The following is a 24,340-nucleotide window of genomic DNA, read 5'->3' on the forward strand; positions in this document are numbered from 1 at the left end:
TCGGGCGTCGGGCGGGGTGGGAACTATGTTTTAAAACTTTTGTATACCGCGCTCACGCATATAACGCGCGAGGGGTATGCGCGGTAGGTAAAAACGCGTATAACGCGCGCGTTATATGCGTGAAAATACGGTATATATGTGTATGTAAGTATATATACATATATATATATATGCACACACATACTTACATACACATATATACATATATTGCATAGTAAACCTTCTATATCTATCTACCTATCTATCTATATATAGCATGTGCTTTGCTAATGTAATGTATTATTAAACATCTTTTGACCTTTATATCACACTGGAGTCCTCTTTACCCCCCAAAATAAAGCCCCATTCACCTATATGTGGACGCTTCCAGAATGCCTAAGTCACATCCGCCTAATGCCCAAAAGTAGACCTGTTTCTGCAACACCTACATTTTAGGTGCTAAGTAGCCATGTTAGCACACTCAGCGGCATACGATTCTGTAAATAGATGTCTATTTCGAAGCCACACCCACGCCTATCCTATTAGGCGCAGCTTTTAATGGGTGTACATGAAATTGTGGATGTCTATTTTGAGAATCGCGTCCAGCATTTGACGTCTAAGTTCTAATTAATGCTTGTTAAAGTCGTTAATTGAGCTTATTATCCACTTTATTTGGACGCCTAAGTGGGTGGACGTCCACACTGTGGATGCCTAAAGTTAGACATCCTTTACAGAATTTGCTCCTTTGAATCCAATGCGCCAATACACTGGCAGCCAAAGTAGCGCTTATAAAATAGTTGAAATATTCGTATGTTCAAATCTAGGCAAGCCAAATAAAAGCCTAGCCATAGTATTTCAAATAATCTGAAGAGAATTGGCTACAGATTTAGAATAACCCAAGTAAAGTGAGTTACAGTAATCCAACATAGATATAATACTGTATGACAATTCTCTATAGACAACAGAGATTTACTAGTCTTAATCTAAAAAGAAAAGTCTTCTGGATCACATTCTTTATCTGCATCTTAAAAAGACAATACCGAATCAATGATGACTCTAAGATACTTACACTTGGATAAAATCATCATGTCAACACCATCATACTAAACTAAACCGAGTAATTGCATAGAGTTCAACTGATTTGAAACAAACAAGATCTTTGTTTTCTCCACATATAATTTCAGCCACTCAGCCACAACTTCAGCATTCGTATACAGTATACATGGTTAAATAGGCCATTGCCTCAGCTACAGATCCTTTTATTGGAACATATAATTGAATATTATTTGCATACATACAGGCAATATTGTACTTAAAATTGTCAATACTTGGCAAACAGGAATCAAATATATATTAAACAAAACTTCCAAAAGAACAGAACCTTGAGGTACACCCATACAAATAGACTTACAATGAGAATACTGTTCTCCCACAAAAACTTGAAAAAATATTTTCCTTGAATGCTCAAAGAAATGAAATCAACAAAAGTGTAAATGAATAAATATATAAATAACAATAAATAATTTGCTCTACTTAATCAGCTGAGAGTATTATCTCGACGGAAGAAAAAGCCTCAGGTTTGCTCTGGCAGGGCATAAATGCTCAAGCCTCCTCCACCCACATCATCGGCAGAAAAAACTTCCGTGGAGAACATACAATTGCCGCTAAGCTCATTTTAAATATGGGACTGAGATGTTCTCTAGCAACATTGACAAATGTGTTGTGAAACTAATACGTGGCGTCTCATTTAATAGCCAACGTTTCACGGTATACAACCGTTTCTTCAAGGCTTCTTGACACCCACTTTCTTCACACAAATTGCATTACTTGCTCGCATGATCTCACCATAGTGAGAACCAACCAAGAAATGAAAGGAAATTAAGTGTCAAGAAAAGTGTAGAATAACTTGTGAGTTTCACAGCTCCACATCATTCTTTTCTTGTTTGGGCTGAGAAATTTTCAGTGGCCCTTCATTCCCATGTTCCTCAAAACCACAGTACTTCTAGGAAAAATAAAGGAAGATACTTATTCATAACACACATTTTCGAGTACTCTTGCTTGACTTTATATCAAGTGTGTGAATTATCCATAGCTATGGATGATATACAGGGATGCTTTTTCTAAACAGTAATAGGAGGACTACTCACATACTAATATATACCATAAATATAATTTATTATTTGAGAAAATCATATTTTCAAGAAAGTACATTATAAATCTTTTCATGTTTCACACGTGAATGTAAACCACCACAGTTTGTTGCACTAAATTGTTCGCATAGGGTGAAAGCAACTTTGAATGTTCCCAGCAAGACTAAAATACTTGAGAGGAAGTGATAAATGATATTGCGGTGGATGAAAGCGAGTGCTTAGATTCTTAAACTTTAATGTAGATGTGTATGAGCAGTTATATATCCAGAAATACTGAATCTACAAAAAGTGCTTCACTTACCCCACCCCCTTTTACTAAACTGCGATAGTGGTTATTAGGGCAGGGAGTCGCGCTGAATGCTCTGCGCTGCTCCTAACGCTCATAGGAACTCTAAGAGCATCGGGAGCAGCACAGAGCATTCAGCGTGGCTCCCTCTGCTAAAAAGGGGGGGAGGGGTTAATGTTGTTTTAAATAGTGGTGTTTTTTTTGTAAATGTATTGCAGTTTTTCTTGTTTATATACTTTCTAGAAAAATCATTCTGTTTTCATTATTTTCTTAATGTCATAGAAATGATTTATTTGTCCATACAGATCATTTTGCAAGCCACACTTTTGTCACCTAATGCCACTATTGCCGTGGATGATATCAGTATAACACCAGAGTGTGTCATCACTAATGTGTCGCTCTCATGGACCAGCCATGAAATCATTGGCAAGTATTATATTATAAGATTTATCTGTTTTAAAATGCAGTTTACAAGCAACATACAAAACTTTTATAAAAAACAGTATATCTCATATCTATCAAAAGCTACTGCTGCCCATATTGCTGACTAAAACCTGCTTAGTCACATAATATTATCAATTCAAAAACATTAAACCTGATAATCTTCAAGAGTATCACATTTCCAATAAGACTGTCTAATAGCTAGTGGTAAGTTTCAAGTTTTTATTAACATTTGATCAATCGCCTATCCAAATCCTATGTGATGTACAAGGAATTATTTTAATTTAAAAAAAGGGAATTAAAATAAAATAATTCATAGACATATTAACTCAAGACACAACTAACATGATCCGAGAGGTAAGGGGGAAGAAATACACTTGGACCAGGATTCATTAAGCAAACTGATCATGTACCAATCGGTTTGCGAGCCCTTTGCGACCAAATTTCCCTCCTGCACTATTCACTAAGGCCTATAGCGATCCAATCCCAAACCTCACATGCAAATTAGTAAAACCCCATGCAAAATAGCCAAGCGATTGATTCACTAACAATTGCTTGGCCAGTTTGAGTCGGGTTTTACTACTGACAAACCCGATTGCTGCAGAACTGTCGGTAACTGAGTTACCGACAGGTCTGCAGGATTTTTGACAGGCCTGCCTGTCTTTTTATTAATTTTTTTCTATGGCACAGATATTTTGCGTATGTTACACATGCAAAATATCTGCCCCCTTAAAAAAAATGAATACAAAAGACAGGCAGAAAAAACTCGGATATTGTGAAAACCACAATAGTTAAACAAAACACTTCCACAATGATGAAATGCGCTGTAACAGATGGTATATCAGTAGCACTAGAGCACAAGCAAAAAGACCTTTTTTAATGGAGGAAAAAGCCTCAGACAGGGCCCCCCCCCACCTGCACAATGGTGGAATAGCGGTGGTAGAGCGTTCACTTCACTGGCTAAAAACCTCCTTCTTATGATCCAAGCAATGTGCTTTGTTAAATGTTGCTTTGAAATATATGTTTTATAAAATAGATCTTTGGATGTGAGAGACGCATTCGGTGTCCGAATCAGAGCATGAACGGATACATTACACCCTGAGGCAGCTAAATTGTGAAACGCTGGCCATCGTTGGTGTACCGATCAAAGAAAGATAAGATAAATTTAATTTTCATCTATTTTATAAAACATATATTTCAAAGCAACATTTAACAAAGCACATTGCTTGGATCATTAGAAGGAGGTTTTTAGCCAGTGAAGTGGACACTCTACCAACGCTATTCCACCATTGTGGAGGTGGGGGAACCCCTGTCTGAGGCTTTTTCCTCCGTTAAAAAGGGTCTTTTTGCTTGTGCTCTAGTGCTACTGACATATCAACTGTTACAACGCATTTCATCATTTACAAAAGACAGGCAGGCCTGTCAAAAATACCCACACACACAAACACGACCCCCAAGCATGGCATGACCCTTGCCCTCCCTCTCTGCGACCAGCACGGCACGGCCCTTGCCCCCTCCCGGCATGGCCCACCCATCCCCGGCACCAAAATGTTGGGAGCAGGAGGGGTGCTCAGTTCCTCCTGCTTCTAGGCCTCCCACCCCCCAGCCTACCCATGGTCGGCCCAGGCAATCGGGCCCAGCCTACCCTCCCCGGTACCTTTAAAATAGTTGGGAGCAGGAGGGGTGCCTGGTCCCTTCTGCTCCTTCCACCAAGGAGCTCCATCTTCGAGAGCAGGAGGGGTGCCCGGACTCTCCTCCTGCTCCTACGCCGCGCAAATCTTCGGGAGAAGGAGGAAAGTCCTCCTGCTCCTGCTGCTCTGGCTGGCCACCACCCAATAACGGCCTTTGGCCCCGCCCCGATGCATCATCTGATGCACAGGGAGAGGCCTAAGACACTGATTGGCTGAGGCGCCTCAAGCTCCTCCCTTTTGGCCAATCAGGGACTTCCCTAGACTCCTCCCTAAAGAAGTCCCTGATTGGCTGAGGTGCCCTGGCCCCTCCAAAGGGTGGAGCCTGAGGAGCCTCAGCCAATCAGTGCCTTAGGCCTCTCCCCATGCATCAGATGCTCCAAAGGACGGTGAATGACCTTGTCCCTGTACCCGTGGCGACGATGACATTTTCTCACACCGTTTTGGCAGGTTACCCGCGGCTATCCACGGATAGCTTCGGGTAACAGCCACCGTGTCAATCTCTAGATGGCATAGAAAGTAAGGACTGATCAGCAGCAGACAAATACGGACATAGGGAGTCAGAAATTTATCACCTCCTTTTTTTCTGTTTAAGAATTGCTACTTTACATATGGTATGTAAAAAAGAACAAAAGCATATAACTTTATAGATATACTAGCAATGAACAGCCTAGTGGTCTTTATATAAAAGGAAAATGTAGCTATATTACAGTACTGCCTTCTGTAGAGTAGTGGATGTCTCCAGACATCTGTGGAAATGTATGAGTAGGTCCAGTACATTATGAAGGTAAGTCTGTACAAATCACCTAAACTTAGGTGCTGAGATGATATGTGCTAAGCATGAATTCTATAATGGCAATTACATGAAAGAATATCACATGGGCTTTCCAAAAGTCCTACCCATCACAAAAAATGAAAAATATAGAACAGATCGCCAAACAGAGGATCAATTAAAGACTTGTTGAAACCAAATCAAAGCAACAAAATTGCAAAAATAATGATAGAAAACATTCACCACAATTATATTTTAAAACCCCACTTATTCAACCTTTCAACGCAACTTTCCCATCTTTCTAATATCTTTATCTGCAAATAACTCAATATATAAAAGAACCCTACAACTGTCCATTGGAGGAATTGTCAAGCAGCAGAATGATTAAATCCTTAGTTCCTAGATTTGCTATGATTCTACACACATCCAGGTTGGGGGGGGGGGGGAGAATGGTGGGGGAAAGGGTAATTTGTTTCAGTTGTTTGCAAGAACATAAGTGCTGTTATTTGATATTTTTGAATGTACAATTGTTGCACTTTGTATAAGTTTTGAAAATTAAGATTTTAAAAAACAAAACAAAACTGTAGTATGGTTTTTATTTTGAAATCTATTTTATTAAGTAATAGTAAATACAAAAGCAATGACAACCAAGATATGCATTTTCATCAAACACCCGCGGAGGACTGGACTCTTATGCCCTCCCCGGACCCACCTCACCGCACCCCACAACAAAGAATCCCCAACCCCCCGCCCTCCCCTCCCCATCCCCCCCAGATACAAACAGCAAATGCATAAGCAGGGAACAGCGAAGAAACAATAAAGCTTTGAATCAGAGGTGAAGTCTATTCAAAACACGACTACGACTCTCAGGAGTCAAAATGTTCAAATACGGAGTCCACGTGTGAACAAAGTCTCTGCTCCGGCGTCGAGAAGAACATGCCAAGCGGGCCTCCCAACCCAGAAGTTCATGAAGGCGATTCCTCCAATACCAGAAGGAAGGTGGTTCAGAAGAAAGCCAGCAACACAAGATGTTTTTAACGCCGGCTGTGGCAGTAACAGCTCTGACGCTCATAGGAAGTCTATGTGCGTTGGAGCTGTTACCGCAGGTGCCGGCACTAAAAACTGTGCTACGGTTTTGTAAAAGGGAAGGGGTACTTATTAGATGTATTAATCACCCTTTCATGAAGAGATCTACCCATTTATACAATCGGTGTTGGGGTATTTGCAATCTCCAGTTATTGTCGTGTTTCCAAATTTGTGACACTTCCAAATATCTGTTAGCTTTCATTCTATGTCACCTCATACTATCAAAGTGGACAGTATTATGCTTCCACTGCTATATTTTTTGGTGTCACACATGTGATTTCTTTCCATAAATATTCCACGTTGAATTTTGTTCTTTGTAGGATTTTCATCCTGTTTCTGTTTGACTCTATGCCATCATTAACATATTGTGACACCATTTTTTATCAATATGACCTATCCTGTCATTGCGATATGATTTGCACCCTAGTATCAAAGTGTCCCTTTGCTTGCCTTGCTTCCAATAGGCATCTGACATTTATTTGTTTACAGAGTTTTATGTACCACATATCACAGTGTTCTATATGGTTTCCAATATAACATAGATGTCATTATATCTTCATCTTCATTTACTGCCATTTATTTCAACCCTCCAATCATACCCAAATCTATATTTACATATATAATCTATATCTATCTATATATGCATCTTAATTATGGCATGCATGTATTTTATTTGTATTCACAGCCTGCATAGTAACTGATGTGGAAACTTGGAACCATCTATCTTTGTCTGTTCTTTATTTAATTGCAGTTGGGCTACTTTAGCCTTTAGCACAACCTCTCTATAAGGATTTTCTAAATTTTGACAGTATCTTTTGAAGGTACCTTACTATGAATCTTGACTTAATGAAAAACTAGCAGCATTCCATTTAACAGTTCTTCACATTTTCTTTATAAACCTTAGTGCAAGCAACCTAGTTTCACTCTGGTAAATATATTGAGCTCATTCATTTACAAATGAGCTCCTAACAATCCTAAATTCTTCTTACCATGTTTTCTGCCTGCCTGGGGGGAGGGGGGTCTTACACATGGAACAAAGATCATTTCTCAAAATACCATTCAGAAGGTTCTGCATTACAATTAAAAAGGATCTGCAAAAGTTAGAGGAATGGTCTAATGCCTGGCAACTAAAATTCAATGCAAAGAAATGCAGAGTAATGCATTTGGGGATTAATAATAGGAAATAACCATATATGCTGGGAGAAGAGAAGCTGATATGCACGGACGGGGAGAGGGACCTTGGGGTTATAGTGTCCGAAGATCTAAAGGCGAAAAAACAGTGTGACAAGGCAGTGGCTGCTGCCAGAAGGATGCTGGGCTGTATAAAGAGAGGCGTAGTCAGTAGAAGGAAGAAGGTGTTGATGCCCCTGTACAGGTCATTGGTAAGGCCCCACTTGGAGTATTGTGTTCAGTTTTGGAGACCGTATCTGGCGAAAGATGTAAGAAGACTTGAGGCGGTCCAGAGGAGGGTGACGAAAATGATAGGAGGCTTGCGCCAGAAGACGTATGAGGAGAGACTGGAAGCCCTGAATATGTATACCCTAGAGGAAAGGAGAGACAGGGGAGATATGATTCAGACGTTCAAATACTTTAAAGGTATTAACGTAGAACAAAATCTTTTCCAGAGAAAGGAAAATGGTAAAACCAGAGGACATAATTTGAGGTTGAGGGGGGTAGATTCAGGGGCAATGTTAGGAAATTCTACTTTACGGAGAGGGTGGTGGATGCCTGGAATGCGCTCCCGAGAGAGGTGGTGGAGAGTAAAACTGTGACTGAGTTCAAAGAAGCGTGGGATGAACACAGAAGATTTAGAATCAGAAAATAATATTAAATATTGAACTAGGCCAGTTACTGGGCAGACTTGCACGGTCTGTGTCTGTGTATGGCCGTTTGGTGGAGGATGGGCAGGGGAGGGCTTCAATGGCTGGGAGGGTGTAGATGGGCTGGAGTAAGTCTTAACAGAGATTTTGGCAGTTGGAACCCAAGCACAGTACCGGGTAAAGCTTTGGATTCTTGCCCAGAAATAGCTAAGAAGAAAATAAATAAATAAATTTAAATTGAATCAGGTTGGGCAGACTGGATGGACCATTCGGGTCTTTATCTGCCGTCATCTACTATGTTACTATGTTAGCAGAATATCTTACCCCAATCATAGAGAAAAAATGTGGACAAACCATCATCAAATACATAAAGGGTCAAAAATGAGTAATAAAATCATGCAAAGTCTAGATAACCCAAGATGACAGACCTTGTATTGTAATACTGGAACTATAAAAGCATCACAATTTTCCAGCATTGGTGAGCTTGTGAATCATAGAGCCGCAACATTATACTGGTCCACAGCCCTGACGCAGCCTGAGGGCGAAACGGACAGCTAGCTTAACGTTGGACTAGCGCAGAGACAGAAGGAAATATTGAATAACAACGATTTTCACTGCCTATTTTCAACAACACCCTGCCCAGGATCTAAAAGTTAAGTCCTTGTTTAAAAACCATAAGTTTAAGAACTAAAAGTGTTTTTGGTTAACAACAGGGCAGGAGGGGAGCATGAGGCAGTGAGGTTAATTCCCTTTCTAGTGTGCTTGTGAAGCATACAACACACGGGGATCTGAGGCTCAGCCCCTTAGATAGTCACCAAAAAGGAATTAAGTGTATGAGCTATTCATAGTGGATTTACACCTCTGGATAACTTGGACTAAGAAAATTGAAATGACATTTGAGAAGGGTATTTTTTGAAACAAGTCACTTAATCCCCCATTGCCCCCAGGTATATTAGGTACATAATTTCATGTATTTAACTTGGGTGTTACCCAGATCCAGATATAGAGTTCATTATTACATGTGTATTAGCGTAACCAGATAGTAACTTGAACGTAAACAACGTTAGGCTATAAGTGGTCTATAAATACTAAAAAATAAATTAATTAATGCATTTAAAAAAATTGCTATTACAATGAACACGTGAAACAAAAAAACCCCCAAAGATCAGGAAAAAGTTGGAAAACGTGAAACATTTTATCCTTTGTACATATGGCATGACTTCCTCCTTTGGCTGTGATCTAAATAAAGAAATATACCTATAAATAAAATATCAACTAATCTCTGCAGGGTGCGGAAATCTGTTCATCTGTAAGATCTTTGAGTATGTATCACCATATCTCACAAAGTCTTTTGCTATTCAGTCATTTCACTTTAAGTACTGGTATGTATCATGTATAATAAGCTTCAATAATGTAACATCTACTGTATTTCTGTTTCATTCCAGAAGAGGAGATCTTTCCAGCCAATGAAACTTCCTATTACTGCCCCTTAGGGTTTTATCCGTGTCAAGATGGAACTTGTATCGTATTGAACAAATTCTGTGATTTTATACCTGACTGTCCAAATGGAATTGATGAAGCCGCATGTCGTAAGTTAAGACACACAGGGTTTTTGTTTTTTTAAATATATATTTTCCATTCTAAGTCTATGGGAAAAAATCCTTACTTAAGAAGGCTTCTGATGTGTAACTCACACTCCTTGCAATTTCATATATTCTCATTCTAGTTCTTATTATACAGCACCCATTCATCCTCTTGAGATGTCATTAATGAAGACAAACTACTAAGGAATGTAGTGTTTTGCTCTCTCCTTAATCGGTATGGATAATGCAGTGCACATCCGTCAGTTTCCTTCCAATTGCCTCTGTTCCTTGTTTAAAAATGTGATTCCAGTGATTATTTATAAATAACATTATACAACAGTGTTCTTCAATGCAAGGCCTAGGGGCCAATGGTGGCTCCCAAAGACCTCTTTGGCAGCCCTCATTGTCTTTCTTTTTTCCTGCTTCCCTGCCTCAATATCCAGCCTCAGGACAGAAAGGGAAAAGCAGATGGGGAGGAGAGCATACTTTACTTGAAGGAGAAGGCATTTCTCAATAGACAAAAAATGCATTTGGAAATGTTCTCAATCACTGAGGGTACACCCCATTGAAGTCTGAAGGTAGGCTGTGGGGATTGACATCATTGATACACACTGATCAGCAGTGTTGTGGCTCCCGCACGGGAAGATATTTGGTGGCTCTCCTTCAGCTCACTAGAAGCCAAAATAGCCCCAGCTTGAAAATTAATGAAGACCGCTGCTATAATCTAAAGACCTGGAAAAGAAAAGCAATAAAACCACATTAGGAACTTCATTTTTTAAAAATCTTTATTAAATTTCCAAACTACCATTGTGCAAACAAACAGTTTCAATATACATAATATTACACGAAATGCACATTAAACTTATAGACATTAATGCACAACTATTTCTCCCCTCCCCCAAATAATCATAAAAACTACATACCTACAGGAAACTATCCATATATATATTCCCTGAATGAAATTCCAATGCAAAACCTTCCCCCCTCCCACCCGCCCTGGATGTGTATGCTTAAGGGTCAATAAAATAAAATCAGTTATCATTCCTTATAGAACTTAGGGCTCCTTTTATCAAGCCGCACTAGTGGTTTAATGCACGTAATAGCTGGCGCTAAACCGCCGGCTGCGCTAGCCGCTACCGCCTCCTCTTGAGCAGGTGGTAGTTTTTGGCCAGCGCAGGAGTTAATGCGTGATGAAAAGTCACACGCGTTAACCCCGCTAGCGCGGCTTGATAAAAGGAGCCCTTAGTCAATGGTTCCCAAACATTCATAAATGTCTTATGTGTATCAGTGCACATTCCTGTACTGCATGTTAATTCAAATAAAGCGCATGGGGGTACTTCTCAAAAGGTTGCTTAAAGACTGCGCATTAATCCCCAAATTCTATACATGGGGGTGCTGAAAAGTTCTCAGCCCAACCAACCAACTTCCTAAATTCTCAGCATTATTTTGCCACTGTAGCTGAAAAGAGTATTATCTTACTTTGCTAAGTACCAATTTGCAGAAATGAAATTCTCTGTTTTGACACTGTTTCAGATCATTGATTGAACCATATCCACATCATTCTGTTCTTGGTTGGGCTGAGAACTTTTCAGCACTCCCTGGTATATTTGCTTTAGTGTTTCTATCTTCCAAGATTCTAGCTCCTGGTGTTCTGTCCAGTGGCTACAGCTACATAAGTGCAGAAACAAAATTCTATGTTTTGACATTGTTTTAGATCATTGCACTTAGTGCAGTGGGGCTGGGAGTTTTAAAGTACACTTCTCCCTCCATATCCACGGTTTCCGTATCGAGTGCAAGTATTTTGATTTGAGTATTAACTAAGCTTTCAGATGTGGAGAAACCTCTCAGCATTTGTGATGACGGGTGACAGATAGGTGCTGCTGGCAGAAAAATCCTCTACGCGCACACACAGTCTATGGTAGTTCCCTAAAAGATTTCGGGAACAGGTCCTGCGCCCCAACAGGACAGTTTCCGAACAACTCCAACACGGGGACTAGCAGTGTTAAAGGTGCGGTGATATGAGTTAGTCACTGTTGGAAACAAGATGCTTGGAATGACCTTACTGAAATGACCAGGACGGAACCTGGAAGAAACTGAAAACTCATCTATTTGACACTTAATCACCTGTATCCTCTCCTCCCCCTCCATCCCTCTCCCTTCCCCCTCCTACCCTCCTCTTCTCTTCTCCCACCCCTCCTCCCCCTTCTCCTTCCTCACCCCCCTCTTTAAGTCGCCTTGAGCCTACCTAGGTATGAACGATGCAAAAATAGAAGATTAGATTAGGATTAGATACAGGGCTTGATGGACCTCTTCAGTCTCTCCCAGCATTGGAATTTTTATGTTCTTAGTCAAACCGGAAGAAGCAGACGCTCAGTAGTTCACACGTGAACCCCCTTCCTCTTCTTTCCTGTTTGGTATTTTTGCCTCACCTGTCTACCTCCCCCCCGCTTCTTGTCTTCTAACTTTAAAAAAAAAATCATCTATGTCCTTCTCCAAGCCCTAAAATCTCTGGGAATTGCTACTCCAAACCGTGAATAACAGTTGAAAAGTTATTCGCGGTTTCAATAGTAAAAACGACGGCGTTTTCACAAAACCGTGAATAACATATAAAAAGTTATTCGTGTTTTTTCAGTATTCACGTCTGTGGTCTGCTCACATCCCCCTTGAATACGGAGGGAGAAGTGTTTGTTGTTCCTGCCCTGAGTCTATACCATTAATATTCATAAGAAATGCTAGGTAGGGTTCAGCTATCTCTTTTTTTTTGGGGGGTGGGGTGGGATGGAGTAATATATTATCTTAAGCTGGTGCACGGGGAGTGGAATTAATGAGGGGTATGAGGTGGGTGTTTTAGGGGTATGTGGATTGTTATTGGGGTCTAGGTTGTGATCAAGGGTATTGGGATGGTTTGCTTCAAGCTGGATTTTTTGTTGTTATTTGTTTGGGGCAACAGCCAACACCACTTCTTAATTAACACTTCTTAATACGAACATTTATAAAAACAAAATGAAAAAAAGAATGCAAACACAGGAAACTAAGCAAAGCTAATTTTTTGTCTGCACAGCCCTATTTATTTGTGAGCCTCCATTGTGATATCAAAAGCTTTGCTGAACTCTTAATACATGACATCCACTTCCTGCCCTTGATTTAATTTTTTATTCAGTCGAAGAAAGAAGTCAGACATGTCTGACATGATCCGCCCTTCTGTAAGTCCTCATTTCCTTTGATTCTGCAGAGTATTGAATTCAACATGCTTTACTGTTCTTTGCTTCAGAAGAATCTGCATTGATTTTCCCACCATCAAATAACCTGCCTGAAATTTCCAATTTCCTGTCTATTACTACATTTATAAAGAGGAACAACATGTATCATTTCACAATCCTGAGGAATCACACTCAGTTCTAAAGATCTAGTAGACTTGCCAGAACCTTTCCAAATATCCTAGATTGTGGCAAGCCAATACAGTAAAACAAAGAAGCAGATCTGAAGAAAATTCTATATTTTAAAAAGATTTTATTCATTATCCCCCCCTCTCCTTTTTTTCAGCACCATGTTGGCGTTTTTAGCTCTTGATGTGGCTGTAACAGCTCTGACGCTCAAAGAATTCTTTGAGCGTCAGAGCTGTTACCGTTGTGGCTAGCGCGGTTTTGTAAAAGGTGGGCAAAATAAATAAATGAACCAGATGCCCGTCACTGGCCATATTTCGCCCTTTGCAGGGCTGTATCAGGGGCAAAAAACTGTTATATAAAATCACTGTTAGTATCAAATCATAAAAAACTTAAAAGTAAATAAATAAATAAATGATTACATATTACCAAAAACATAATAAGTCCATGCAAATAAAGGAACCCAATAGGTACAAAACAGCTATCACCTATTTGCTAAAACATCTGGGGACAAGTAAGAGACAGAGAACATTAAGAAAACTGCAATTCATAAGGAATGACAGTACAAACTTGCTTGCCTTATACACAGCCATAATAGGTCTGACAGTCAACTGTTCCCCACAACAAAATTGAAATTTCTGACCAACTGACTTTCCCACCAAAATTCAGATTGGTGGACTGCCTTGTTCCCAATCAGGTCAGTAAACCCACTATTTCCAAAGTCACTGCAGACTTCAAAGCATACCCTGAAGAAAGTCATAGCATGATAGCTGAAATGTCGGTTTCTATCTGACAAAGAGGTGACGCGCGAGACTGGACAATGCCGGGCAGACAATCACACGCAGGACTTCAGCATGCTGAATTGAAACACTATTTTAAAGTACTTCACTTAGAACTGTTGGCGCTCCAGTTGGGGAGATGGGGGAATTCCCCCCCCCCCTTTTACAGAGGAAATTAATATTTCCCTTAAAATAAGAGGGAAAAGGCTGTTTCCTCTATAATGGGGGGTTCCCTTCCAACGTCCCCCAACAGGAGCGCAAACAGTTCTAAGTAAAGTAAGGGAGTTCCCCCCCCCCCCGTCAGAGTGCTTTAAAATAGTGTTTCAATCCAGCACGCTGATGTCCTGCACACGACTGTCTGCCCAGCATTGTCCGTATGCGATTGTCTCGCGCGGTTTAGTCTATGTACCGACAAAGACGCAGCAAGACCCAGAAACCTGCAACAAGCACAATGCCAGCTTCAAAAACCCTGAGAGAACATACTCCCCAAAGTGTTCTATATACAGTACTAGCTGATGCCCCGGCGTTGCACGGGTATTTAATTATAGCAATAACACTGTAAATGGATTCAAATAAAGATACTTTATAGTGGTGAATGAAAGTATTTTTTTACAGCTTAATAAAAAGTACAATATTCAAATTATAATGTGAAATATTTGACAAAATGAATACAATACAACTAACGCAAAACTTGATTATAAACAACATTTTTAGTTTCACCTCCAGGAGCAAGAACATATAAATTCTTGGGTGAACCCACTCTTGAGCAAGCAACATAGAGTTGTGGGCCGCGAGACCCCCAGAACATATCACCCCAGGTAGTGAGGGATCTGCATACCAAGTTTCGTTCAAATCGGTCAAGCCGTTTTTGAATTACTGTGAGAATGGCAGCTTTTTACATTTTTTCCATTGACATGAATGGGTGAAATCTGATTTTCTGTTTGTAGCTCCGCCCACGTGTGCAGGTGGGCCGCGAGACCCCCAGAACATATCACCCCAGGTAGTGAGGGATCTGCATACCAAGTTTCGTTCAAATCGGTCAAGCCGTTTTTGAATTACTGTGAGAATGGCAGCTTTTTACATTTTTTCCATTGACATGAATGGGTGAAATCTGATTTTCTGTTTGTAGCTCTGCCCATGTGTGCAGGTGGGCCGCGAGACCCCCAGAACATATCACCCCAGGTAGTGAGGGATCTGCATACCAAGTTTCGTTCAAATCGGTCAAGCCGTTTTTGAATTACAGTGAGAATGGCAGCTTTTTACATTTTTTCCATTGACATGAATGGGTGAAATCTGATTTTATGTTTGTAGCTCCGCCCACGTGTGCAGGTGGGCCGCGAGACCCCCAGAACATATCATCCCAGGTAGTGAGGGATCTGCATACCAAGTTTCGTTCAAATCGGTCAAGCCGTTTTTGCGTGATCGCGGCACATACACACATACACACACACATACATACCTCCGATTTTATATATATAGATTTAAAACACCAGTCACAAATGAGCATGCCAAACACAATAAGAAATGAATAAATAGGAGGTATACCTCATCAATCAAAACAATATTGTAAAAGAGATAAGAACTTTAAAATCAGCATTTCAGCAGCTCTGCTCAAAAGGAGTACAGGAACCCCTGCAAATTTCAAAGAGGCATGATAGGGCAACTGGAGAGGGCAGCTGGTGTGCTGGCAGGTGAAGAAAATCACTCGTGGTTTGCTCTGATCGCCTTTTCCTGTAGTAAAGTCGGGCTACACCAATCAGGAGCTGCTTTGACACGCAGCTCCTGATTGGTGTAGCCCGACTTTACTACAGGAAAAGGCGGTCAGAGCAACCACGAGTGATTTTCTTCACCTGCCGGCACTCCAGCTGCCCTCTCCAGTTGCCCTATCATGCCTCTTTGAAATTCGCAGGGGTTCCTGTACTCCTTTTGAGCAGAGCTGCTGAAAAGGAGTACAGCAGACCGCGAGTGAGTCCACGAACCACAAACCGCAAATTTGCGAGGGAATACTATATTAAAACAGTAGCATATAAAAAAAATAAAAGGCACACTTTCTAACTTCTCTCCAGCACATTCTGCAACACAACTAGCAGCTGTGATGAGTCAAACAAGCATGTTCTCTTAATACTTATTTGTGTGTACCGTACAAAACTGTTAACTTTCTGTGTAGCGCTAAGCAGCTCCCCACACAGTAATGTGGATCAAGCAGCCATAGACCAAAAATACATACCAAATACTGTATATGAGAAACGCTTATTAACTGTGGTACGCTTAAGGCACTAATTAAAAGTACAGTGTTCCCCTGCGAATTCGTGGTTCACGGTTCGCAGACTCACTAATTTGCGGTATTCTCCGACCACCTCTTCCTGTCAAAGCAGCTCCTAATTGGTGTAGCCTTACTTTAGTAACAGGAAGAGACGGTCGGAGCATACCGCAAGTGATTTTCTTCACTTGCCGGTGCTCCAGCTGTCCTCTCCTGCCTTTTGACAGACCAGAAAACGTATTTGCGGTGTTTCAAAATTTGCAGGGGCTCCTGGAACGGAACCCCCATGAATATCAGGGGAGTACTGTAATTTTACCAAACAATTATAAAATCTAGCTAGCTCTTTATGTAGCCTAACAAACAAGTCCTCAGAATGTTTTATACATTTAAAGTAATAGCCAAAAGTGGGCAATGCCTAATCAATAAAAACCATATAGTTAAGAAACAAAAACCTTAAAAAAGAATATTTAAAACTGACATTTAAACTAACACCACACAAAAGTCCAAATTCTGTATATGGCATCCTAAGTTATGCATGCAAATTGGCACGATAATTGGCAATTAGCACTTAATAATTGACACTAAGTGGCACTGAATAGAACTTACGTGCAAATCTTTGTAGACACATTCTATAAAGTGGTATGCATCACTTCTAGTGTGTGAATCTCAAAAGGGGCAAGGCCAAGGATGGAGCATGGACAGATCACGGGTGGTTGTAAAAAGTTAGATGCACTGTTATAGAATACACCTGATCTATGCACAACTGTATTTAGGCCTGGTTTTCCATGGCCTAAATGTGTGCACCTAAATGTTAAACCGTGTACGGCTGCTAAGTGCAATTCTATATATAGTGGGTACCTTTTACAGAACCACACTAAGCATTTTTCTGATCAGTGAATCAGACATGTTCTCATAATGCCTTCATTGACATAAGTATGAAGGTATAAAGTGACTTAACTGCCTCCCCCCCAAGAAAACCATAAAAAACCTTTAAACTTCTCATTTTGCCACTGAAACATCAGGGGAATGTTGGAGAATCAGCTGTGCTGATCTCTTCCAGAGGAATCATCAAGCAGTTAAACCCTTTCTGGAACTGTAGTCCCAAAAACATTTGGGTAATTGCATGTCAAGTGGTCAAGAGCTTCCCACTCATCCATATCGGAAACTAGTGAAGTTTTTTCAGGAGATATGTTGGGACCTCTAATGATAATAAACAATGTTTTGGGACATGATCTCAACTAGGGCTAGAGTTAGGGGCCAATTATCAAAGACCATAAAACCAGTTCGCAAGAACTTTCAAACTACTGACCTTTAGCTAACATTCCTTTTTTAGCAAAGCTTACTGAAAGAAATTGTTTTTTGCCAAATTACCGATTTCATTGAAAAGCCCAACGCTCTCCACCCTAATCAAACTGGATTACGTCAACATCTTTCCAACTGAACTGTCATTCATAGGCCTGACCACAAAAATTCTTTATCATCTTGATCACCACCAGTCAGTTCTACTCATTTCTCTGGATCTCTCTTCGGCATTTGATATGATTGATCACAAGCTTCTTTAATCACGTCTTCAAGAAATTGATATTACAGACCAAGTCATGGATTGTTTCTTATCCTTTTTCTCGGATCGTTCCTCCAAGGTAATTTTCAATGCAGCAACTTCAGAACCCTTTAATAATGAGCATGGCATCCCCCAGGATGGGCGTCCTATACAGAATCCTGGCCTTAGGGTCTATCTGCATCAACATTCCATAGTCAGATTGATATAATGTCCCATAGGCCTCTGCTGACATTGGTTAGGCCAACCAAAAATGCTGACTGCTAGCAATGCTAGGCTGACAATGACATCTAAAATCCCCAAAACTTATATCTGTTGGCTTAGGATAAATATTTATCTTAAATGCTCCATCCTATCTAGGAATGGCACAACTTTCTTATCATAATGCACTTTGAACCTAAGATTCTTATGTAAATTGTTAAAAGCCATACATGAAATTCTTGATGATCCTCTGTGCCATCCTAGATCATAAGGATGTCACCGATATATCTCTTCCATAGGATTACATTCTTATCATATTTATATACTGTCAAAAATTCTTCCCAAACTTTCCCATATATAAATTTGCCACAGAGAGAGCCATAGTGGCCCCATTTGCTGTCCCCTTAATTTGTTGATAAAAACGCGCATTGAAAGAAAAATAATTCATAGTCAAAGCAATAAATTTCAATCTGACAACAATTTCTGTAGGTACTCTCTGCCTGATTGTATCACATATTACATGAATTGCCTCTTGCCATGGTATGTTAGTATATGACTCCACATCAAATGTGGCTAAAATAATATCTCCAGTGCATCTTATGGATCTTAACATTGTAATCATATCTGCTGAATCATAAATATTTGAAGGACTTAGTTTAACAAGGGTCTTAAAATTTTATCTGTGAACACTGAAAGCGGTTATAAAGCTGATCCTTTGACTGATACATATCCTGTGAAAGTGTTTCAAGTTACATTCCTAAGTGGTTTACATCATACATTGTTAAAAATTAAAAGTAGGTGTCCTTTGATACTCATAAGAACATAAGAAATGCCTCCGCTGGGTCAGACCTGAGGTTCATCATGCCCAGCAGTCCGCTCACGTGGCGGCCCAACAGGTCCAGGACCTGTGCAGTAATCCTCTATCTGTACTCTTTTATCCCCTTTTCCAATCCTTTCTTGAAACCCAGTACCGTACTCTGCCCTATTATGCTCTCTGGAAGCGCATTACAGGTGTCCACCACACATTGGGTAAAGAAGAACTTCCTAGCATTCATTTTGAATTGTCCTCTTTTAACTTTTCCGAATGCCCTCTTGTTCTTTTATTTTTTGAAAGTTTGAAGAATCTGTCCCTCTCTACTCTCTCTATGCCCTTCATGATCTTGTAAGTCTCTATCATATCCCCTCTAAGTCTCCTCTTCTCCAGGGAAAAGAGTCCCAGTTTCTCCAATCTCTCAGCGTATGAAAGGTTTTCCCATCCCTTTTATTAGATGTGTCGCTCTCCTCTGAACCCTCTCAAGTAATGCCATATCCTTCTTAAGGTACGGCGACCAATATTGGACGCAGTACTCCAGATGTGGACGCACCATCGCCCGATACAATGGCAGGATAACTTCTTTCATTCTGATAGTAATACCTTTCTTGATTATACCTAGCATTCTATTCGCTCTCTTAGCGGCCGCTACGCACTGTGCCGTCGGCTTCATTATCATGTCTACCATTACCCCCAAGTTCCTTTCTTGGGTACTCTCATTTAATAACATCCCTCCCATCGTATGGTTGTACCTCGGGTTTCTGCTTCCCACATGTAATACTTTACATTTATCAACGTTGAACTTCATTTGCCATCTCGTCGCCCATTCCCCTAGTTTGTTCAAGTCCCTTTGCAATTCTTCGCAGTCCTCTTTAGTCCGAACTCCACAAAATAGTTTGGTGTCATCCGCAAATTTTATTATCTCACACTTCGTCCCTGTTTCTAGATCATTTATGAATATATTAAATAGCAGCGGCCCGAGCACCGAGCCCTGCGGGACACCACTCGTGACCCTCTTCCAGTCCGAGTAGTGGCCCTTTACTCCTACCCTCTGTTTCCTGCCTGCCAACCAGTTTCTGATCCATCTATGTACGTCTCCTTCCACCCCATGGTTCTTCAGTTTCCGGAGTAGACGTTCATGAGGCATCCTGCCATTGTCATGAGGCTTTTTGGAAATCCTATGTAGCCTCTAGGAATTCTGTCTCCCTAGCACATCTGGAGCTTCCAAGACTCCAGTCTATCCCGGGGTAGTTGAAATCTCCCATAATAACCATGTTGCCGCTTTTGCATTCCCACTTCATCTTGGCTTCCCATTTCTTCATTGATATCTCCGGTTTGTCCGGGTGAACGATAGTATAGGCCCATCTTTATTTCAGGCCCTTTCCTTCCCGGTATTTTAACCCATAGTGATTCCAGCTTGTTGGTCATCTCTGATGTGTCCATTCTTGTCGATTGTATGCTTTCTTTTATGTATAGGGCTATTCCACCTCCTTTCTGTCCTGACCTGTCCTGGCGATAGAGCTTATACCCCGGCAGTGCTGTATCCCATTTGTTTTCCTCATTCCACCATGTTTCAGTGACTCCAATGCTGTCTATGTCCTCTGTATTGGCCATGGCTTCTAATTCCCCCATTTTGTTTCTTAGGCTCCTTGCATTAGTATATACGCAGTTTAGATCCTGGTGTTTTCTTAGCTTCATTTCCTTTCCCTGTGCTTCTGTCCTTGGTTTCTTCTACTCAAAATGGTGGCAAATCCAAGCACAGAATGATGAGCTCTGAATCTTTCAAGAAATCTGTATAATTGCATATATGTTGCTTCATTCATCATGACGAACATAAAGAAAAAAATCTAAATTTCCCTCTGGAATCCAAGATATCGTCATGGCTCAATTGGATGATCATTGATGGTCGCATGAGCCATGTAGGAGGAGGTGTTGCTTTGGAAAAGAGGATTGGTCTTGGAAGGTCTGCTTCAAGAAATTCAGAAATATTATTCAGCCCAAATAAGAGAGTAGACCAAGGTCAGCGCCTGTAATTTTCAGTCTAAAGATTGTGATTATGAACATGTGAAAAGCCATAGTTACTATGAAATAATCATTATCAGAATTGACAGAATTTTGGGGAGCTCAAACACATTGCAATCTCAATGCAATAATCCAAGGAGGTTATTGAAGAAACATGATGTGAGACTGGTATGGATGGAGCACCAAATAGCTGATCTTTGGGCTTGAAATGGTGCCTTAGAGAGAGCTTATACATCAAATACTTGAATTAAATATAGCTAAATGACCAAAATTAGAATAACTCAAAAGCTGTCCTAATTTTGACTGATTAGCTATGTGGGTGCAGTCACGGAATATTGGTGGCCACTCACATAACTATGCATAATATGTCTGGAGTCCTGGGAACTTTCTCCCACCCTCTCATGCCCCCTACTTCCCTTACCCCTCCTCCAGGTCACAACATTCAGTACACCCCTCCCTTGGAATGGCCCTCCCAATTCCCAAATCTGCCAGTCTGAGTATGCCTATTCGTTCCTGCCCCTTGTGGCTGCTTGAAGAAAATGGTTGCAGCAACCATTAAGGAGATAAGGTATCCCTGAGGGGGGGGGGGGGTTCTACCCAGATAAGAGGATTTTGAGGTTTGGGGGACATTCTGTTGGGGGAGAGGTACTGAATATCACAGCCTGGGGAAAGAAATGGGGACTATTTCAAGGGACAGAATGAGGTTCCCAGGGCTCCAGGCATCATTTACATAGTTATGCAGATCCCGGCTGATTTTTAGCTGGGGCCTACAGTACATAAACTCCAGCAGCTAACAGCAGGAGAAAAAATAGTCCTGGATATTCAGTGCTGGGGCTTATGCATGATCTGGCACTGAATATCCAGGGCTAATATAGCTGTCCACTGTCCGTGTTTTAAAATAATGCTAACCACTGCTGGCTGAATATTACTTATTTTGAGTTTAGTTTATTAAAGTTTAGTAAAATTAGAAACATTGTCAACCTGTTAGGATTAGACAGTGAGCAGAATTTGCTTAATGCAAGATCAGTGAGACAATTTTATAGAAACTAAAAGTACTTAGTAACATAGTAAATGATGGCAGATAAAGACCTGAGCGGTCCATCCAGTCTGCCCATAAGTTATACCAATTAAAAAATAAATGATTTAATTAACTTGTCTCTTCTTTGATATTTCTGCGCCATAGACTGTAAAGTCTGGTATTCTCCTAGGTTCCAGATGCTGAAATTGCTATCCAAGCTCACTCCAGCCTATCCAACCATCCTGTTGTTTGCAGGATATCTACCATAAAGTCTGGCCAGTAACATCCTCATGTTCCAAATTAGTAGAGTTCCCATTGATACCTACCCCAGCCCATCCTACACCGAATCACCATATATGGGACACAGACCATGCAGGTCTGTCCAATACCGGCCTTAGTTCTTTAATTTACATCTTTTGTTTTCTAATTAGAGATCCTCTATTTTTATCCCACGCTTTTAGGAATTCCATCACTATTTTCCTCTCCACCACTTCCCTCGGGAGGGCATTCCAGGCATCTACCACCATCTCTGTGAAGAAGAATTTCCTAACATTGCTCCTAAGTCTTTCTCCCTGTAACCTCAAATTATACCCTCTAGTTTTACCATTTTTTCTTCTCTGGAAAAGATTTGGTTCTATATTAATACCTTTCAAGTATTTAAACATCTGTATCATACCTCCCCTGTCCCTTCTCTTCTCCAGAGTATACATAGTTAGGTCTTCCAGTTTCTTCTCATACTTCTTTTTGTTCAAACTCTAAAGCAGGACATTGCCACCCAGTGATCTTAAAACAGATTGCATTCTAATCTAAAAGGCTTTAACTTATGCCTGTTATATAATCACAATACAAAGAACTCCTCAGCTAGAAAATAGAAAGACCTACATTTATAATTTATAATCACCTAAAAATATAATCCTAATTATAGTTTGAAAGAACACTACATTTATTTTTGGTTTTTTTTTTTCCAGCTGCTAAGTGTGACTTTGAAGCTGACAACTGTGGTTGGTTTGAGATGATAAACGCAGATGCATTTGACTGGGTTAGAAGCTCCAGCAGTGGCCTCCCTGCTGATTTTCAGAAACAAGCACCACCATATGATCACACTTATAAACAACCTCAGGGTAAGTGAAGATAAGTGAATACTACTGGTTTGTGACTCTTCAAACTATTTGCATTTAAATTATGAGTTAAAACAAACCGTGGAAGGATATATTCTTTACTGCAGAAGCTAAAAAAAAAAACCCCATCATGAAACACCATATGTGATAAGGAATCACATGTGCAGGGAGAGTTAGGACACAGCACAGTCTCATATGAACAAAACACTTTTTATTCTTTTTAGTTTGCCTCACGATTTATCGAAAGTTAGCTTGGCTTACCTCAGCCAAGAAGTACAGGCATCAGTACAGGCTCTACCCTCAGCTGATGTCTAGGGAAATATCTCTTCTCTCTCAGGGACCTCCTTGTACTGATCCCAGGCTCAAGCATATATTCTCCTCCCTGTCTGAGGACCACCCCTGTGACTCAACAGGACTATTGAGTCCAGTGCGTACTAGAAGCTGTAGTTTCCGTACTACTGGGCCAGCGCCCTCTGCTGCCCAGTGGTAAAATAACATCATTACTGAGGGAGAATCCCTGCCTCTTTTACAAGGCACCTATCTTTAGACACCTTTTATAGAATTTCCCCCTTGACATTTTTGCATCAGTTCTCAAAGATATTCAGAGTTTGCCATCAGATGAAAAATTATTAGAACAGTCAATGATTCCAGCATGATGATTGTAATGAAGATGAAGATAAAAGTGATGAATTAGATAGCATTGCTTCTAATGTAGATGATAATGACAACGGTGATGATAAAGTATTCTTCATTATACAGAAGTCCAAGTGTTTCAGACAGAGATTCCCTTGATCAATATCTGCAGAACAGGTCAAAAGATATCAATAACATTGCAGCCTGGCCTGATCTGAAGGAACATTTTAATCAGACGGAGCAATCAACTTTCTGCCAATACAGTTGTTGAACACCCTTTTAGCTGTGCTGATTTAATGATTCATAAGCACACTTACATGAGTGACAGCCATTTTCAAAAGCAAAATAAAGTTGATTGAATTACAGAGCAATAAAGTTGTTGGGATAAAATGTTCAAATTACCATAAATGGAATAAAGCTACTTAATAATTAGTCCTGCAAATGCACTCTTTGATCACCACTTGTCAGGACTTTAGTTTCTCAACACGTAAATAACATCCAAATGTCCAATAATTTAGATCAATAAATACATATCCTGTACATTCCTAAGTGGTTTACATCATACATTGTTAAAAATTAAAAGTAGGTGTCCTTTGATACTCAATTTTTATTTTTATTTTTTTATAAATTTTTATTGATTTTTAAACTAAAAACAGTGCCAAACAAATAAAGAACAGTAGGTATTACATATAATGCACTATTATCTGTACAGGCAACTTATATATCATTCAAGATTTTCAAATTTCATATAT

The 24,340-nt window shown here is 40.2% G+C and overlaps 1 protein-coding gene across 1 annotated transcript in view; it reads left to right on the plus strand.

Annotated features, from left to right (window-relative positions):
- MALRD1 (MAM and LDL receptor class A domain containing 1) overlaps positions 1 to 24,340 on the plus strand; it is a gene marked incomplete at its 3' end in the record, with an annotated part of 701,795 nt that overhangs the window by 157,120 nt on the left and 520,335 nt on the right. The window contains exons 16-18 of the mRNA XM_033932884.1: positions 2,721 to 2,807; positions 11,388 to 11,406; positions 22,806 to 22,958. Of these exons, the coding sequence (XP_033788775.1) occupies positions 2,721 to 2,807; positions 11,388 to 11,406; positions 22,806 to 22,958 (259 nt within the window). The remainder of the gene's footprint in view (positions 1 to 2,720; positions 2,808 to 11,387; positions 11,407 to 22,805; positions 22,959 to 24,340) is intronic.

This window comes from Geotrypetes seraphini, chromosome 2 (genome assembly GCF_902459505.1).
Source record: "Geotrypetes seraphini chromosome 2, aGeoSer1.1, whole genome shotgun sequence".
Lineage (NCBI taxonomy): Eukaryota > Metazoa > Chordata > Amphibia > Gymnophiona > Dermophiidae > Geotrypetes > Geotrypetes seraphini.